Source organism: Echinops telfairi, unplaced genomic scaffold (assembly GCF_000313985.2).
Source record: "Echinops telfairi isolate 266 unplaced genomic scaffold, ASM31398v2 ScPeMD7_7461;HRSCAF=8499, whole genome shotgun sequence".
Lineage (NCBI taxonomy): Eukaryota > Metazoa > Chordata > Mammalia > Afrosoricida > Tenrecidae > Echinops > Echinops telfairi.
In genome coordinates, this window is record NW_022111361.1 from 3577392 (window position 1) to 3581924 (window position 4533).

Sequence of the window (4533 nt, forward strand, 5' to 3'; positions counted from 1 at the left end):
GGCCAGGCCCATGCTGCTAGCTCTACAGGACAAGGCTTTGTGCCGAGGAGAAGAGGGCTGGGCCAAGTCATTGCAATGCACGCCGCTCCCTCATCCGCGGGGTGACTTGCAACGTTTCACAAATCAAAAAACAATTTGAGCTATTTTAGGTACATCTTTTTCTAGTTCAATGGGATCCAAGTCCTTAAAGCTGAAGACACAAGCATTTCCACCCCGGAAAGGAATATCTAAAATGAACTATAAAATACAGCCTTAGGATGGAGAAATCTTTCTTTTATGAGCAGAGAAGAGAAGATTGCCTTTCTGAACTAGGCAGAGAGCCATTCCATCAGAATTCTTTTATCTTTTTCCATCAGACATATACTGCCATGAATTATATTTATCAGGTAGCATGGAAATAATCCTTGCCTTCTTATTCCATTAATTAAACTATATTGTAATCAGTTGGGTTATCTATCCCCAGTTTGGGGAATATTCGTGCAGGATGCTGTTCTTTGGCTGATATTTGGCTTCTGCATGGTAATGAGGCAGCAATAAAGTTTATGTTCCCTAAATGTGTAAAAATTGTATTTTACACAAAATAGCAAACATCAAAGATAACGACTGATATCAACAAGCCACGTCATACCATCATTTCCTGACACGTTTATGTGTCACTGACGATATTGATACAATCCCCGCTGCAGCTACAAATGTTAGAAGTCTATTGAAGTTATAAGAATGCATAAACAATTGCTAAAAATGCATCCTGCCTGAAAAAGCGGAAAAGAAGTATTTGCTGGTAAGCTATCAACTCACCCCAAGTTCGAGAGCATGGAAATCTATCTTTCCACACCTAAATGTCCCTCTTCATAGAATTTTTTTTTTCATGTATGAGTTTATTCTCATTCTTTAAAAAAAAAAAAAAAGGTAGAGGTGAGGGAGGATGGAGAGGGGATAATGCCTAAACACTGTGAACGGGAAGCGAGACTCCCAGACTTGGGTGTAGCCCCCCTACCCCAATCTCAGCTCTCCAAGAGATTTCCACCCACCCAATTTTCTGTTAAACAAAATATCCGGCAGTAAAGGTACAGTGGGGCAGTCACTGAGATTTTGGACAATGGGGATGGGAGGGGCAAAGTCCAAAAACAGGTATTGGGGGGCGTGTGTGTGAAATGAGGGTGAGACTAGACTCTGGGAGGACAGAGTTGGGCAGCAAGAAGTGGAAGTGCACCAGTCTGAGGGTACCCCTCCTGACTGCTGCTGTCCACGTCCCTCAAGACCCCAGAGAGCCCCACGGTTTGTTCTGCAGTCCGTTTGCTGTTCTCCAGAGGCCTCACAGGCCTAACTCCAGGTCCCCCAGCTCCTCCTCTAGCGCCCTCCTCCTCGCCAGCTTCTCCAGCTGCTCCTTGCTGGGCTGACTAACGTCCCCAGCCTGGATCCGCTGCTGCAGCTCTTCCACCTGCCGTAGCTTCTTCTTCAGATTCTTTTTCTTCTTGGCTTTCTCCGTGGTGGCAGCGGAGTCAGGCTGGTCAGAAGTGGCTGCAGGGACTGCGTGGCAGCCTTGCAGAGTGCTGGGGAGCGGGGCGGTCTCTCCCAGGGACATCTTTTCCAGAGTCCGGCTCAAGGCCTCTGCTTTCCCCTTCTCTTGTTGCTGCCGCCTCTTCTCCTTCCGCTTCAGGTTGCCTTTGGCTGTTTTGGAAAGGCCTGGTTCACCACCTTCAGGCCTAAAGGGGGTGGCAGGAGCAGTGGCTTCAGGACTCAGTCCTGGGGGCAGTTCTGGCTTACTCTTAAAAAACTTCACATACTTGTTCTCATACACTGGGACCTCCTCTCGTGGCACGTAGTCTTCTTTCACCCTCCGCTGTTTCCGCCAGGTCCCGTCAGGTCACTGTGTAGAGGCGATGTACTTGCCGCAGGTCTCGTCAGTTACAGAGGGAGTCGCCATCTTCCCTTTCATAGAATTTAACATCAGATTTGACATGCAGAAACATTCGCGGCTTAATGAGTGTGGCATTTTCCTGTTTTGCGGCACTTCAAATTCATTGATGAGGTCTTCCTCGTGGCACATCAAAAAAAGAATTACAATCCAAGGTCAGGCAAAACCATTTGGTGGAGGCTTTTGTTTTTTCAGGCCCTACCAAGGGAATGAGAGCCGAGGAAGCCTGGGGAAAAATGAATGGAAGATGCTTTGTATCGTCTGTACGGTTCAGATGAGTGGGGATGGGGGCTACTGCTCGTGTGTCCAGCATCAGTAGAGCACACACCTCTTTGGATTTTGTTCTCTGGGGACAAACACGTACACTGTGACTCGGCAGTTCTCACATGGAGAAGGGAGACTCCAGAGTACCCGTATTGATGCTTCATTTCCTGGTGGTCTCTACAGCCGCCAGGAGCGCTGGTGGCCCACGCGGTAAGCACTTGGCTTCTCGTGGAAAAGTCTGCGCGTTGAATGCACCCAGCTGCTCCCTGGCAGACAGCTGCAGCAGTCCACCGCTGTGGAGATCGCAACCTTGGAAACCCGAGGGAGCAGCTCTACTCTGTCCCAGAGGAGACGGAATGGACCCGTGGACAACTTCCCATGCAGACATGGAAGTGGCTGCGCTCCTGTGAAGACAGACCCCCATAGGTCCCCGGTGAAAGGGCAAATGAGGAGCCACGACTCTGTACAGATTCGAGGAACGACGCTGCTCTAAAGGAAGGTCCGGTTCTGTAGATGACGGGCATGTCTGAAGGACACCGCGAATAAGGGAAGCACCGGGCACTCTGCGGCAGTCAATGCGAGCTGTGCTCCACCTATCGGGATCCCAAAGGAACCATCCTAACCCTCTATCGCTGCCCCGCCCTGCTGTACCAATTACTCCGTTCTCTCTCTTTCTCCTGTGCCCTCAGAATCCTTCCGTCTCACCCCGGATTCTCTCTCTCTCCAGGATGCATCTGTTACTCTGATTCGCTTTACAATGCGGGAAGTATACATGTAGAGGTGACAAACACACACACACATTTACCATAATTGAATACATAGACGGAGTCACGGGGGCATTGGGCTGCTCACTACAGGATTAGCAGTTTAAACCCCCAGCGTCTCTGCTGGGGACATGAGGCTTGCTGCTCCTGTGAAGATTTACAGCCTCGGAAACCCACAGGGGCAGTTCCTCTCTGTCCATGGGCTCATTAGTAGTCGGAACAGACCCGATGGAAGTGAGTGAGTTTACACACACACACACACACACACACACACACACACACACACACACGACACTTCAACACTTCAACATATTTGCCATTTCACCCTTTTCATGTGCACGATTTACTGATGTTAACTACATGAATTATGTCTCACAACTATCACTAACAACTTTCCAAATTTCCTCTTATCCTTAAAATAAAACTTCAGGAGTCTTTAGTACTCTCTCTCTCTCTACCCTCACTCTCACTCCTGGAAACCACAAAGAAATGTTCTTGAAATATCGGTCTATCCTAGACATCTCATATGCATTGGATCATATGATGGGTGGCCTTTGGGGACCGACATATAACATGTATCAGGACTTTGTTTTTTTGTGACAAGATATTATTTCATTGTATGTATGTACTATATTTTGTCTATTCCTCTACTAATGAACAAAAAAAATCAACTCACTGCCATCAAGTAGATTCTAACTCACTTTACAGGAGCAGACAGCAGCATCATTCTACATCGGAGCGGTTAAGGGCTTTAAACGGCAGACTTTGAGGTTAGCAGCCCAGCACCTAACACACAGAGTCACAAGGGTCCTTTTAAACTCTGCTCAAACCAAACCAAGCCAAACCCAGTGCCATCGAGTCAATACGGATTCACAGGGACCCTGGAGGGCAGTGTAGAAGTGCCCCTGTGAGTTTCTGAGACTGTAACTGTTTACGAGAGTAGACAGCCCTGTCTTACTCCCAAAACCCACCGGTGGTTTTGAACCACTGACCTTGAGATGAACAGAACAACTTGTAACCACGATGCCACTAAAAAGGATATTTACCCTTTTTAGGTAAAAAGAAAGGAGAAACCAAGAAGACAGCCAAAATGAGCTAATGTACTCATTTCCGTCTGTGACATCAAATAATTTAAGCATCCCCGGTGGCGTGTGTGTTTGTTAATTTTTCTTTGTTGTTTTTCAAGATGTTGATCCCATTTCGCTGATCTTTACTGACAGCAGTGAAGGATCAGGTGAAAATCCAGCTCTCGCTGTTTGTGAGAGCACTTTGCCCTCTGTCTGAGAGAAGGGCAGGGGCTTTCTATTCCTGTAAAGAATGACCGTCTTGGAAACCGACAGGGCGGGTCTAGCCTGCTGTGGAGAGTCGCATCCATCAGACGGCAGTGAGTTTGGGTGTCTGGGCGGCCTCTGTCCAGGCTCCTCCATGGGTTACCGTCAGGTATTGCCTAGCCGCCCATCTTCCATTGAATCGAGGAATCTACGTGGACGCGGCAAGTTGAAGTGGACTTCCCAGGTAAAATTCTGGGACCTGAAGACAGCTGCTTTCTGAGCTGTCAGACAGAGCACCTCTCTTCCCTTCTTCCTG

At 48.1% G+C, this 4533-nt stretch overlaps 1 protein-coding gene across 1 annotated transcript; it reads right to left on the reverse strand.

Moving 5' to 3' along the window:
* Positions 1 to 888: 888 nt before the first annotated feature.
* On the reverse strand, positions 889 to 1927 carry LOC101652256 (partner of Y14 and mago-like). Its single transcript, XM_013008173.2, is given in 1 exon segment — positions 889 to 1927. A coding segment is annotated over 1 exon segment (612 nt). The 3' UTR covers positions 889 to 1315.
* Positions 1928 to 4533: the final 2606 nt, after the last annotated feature.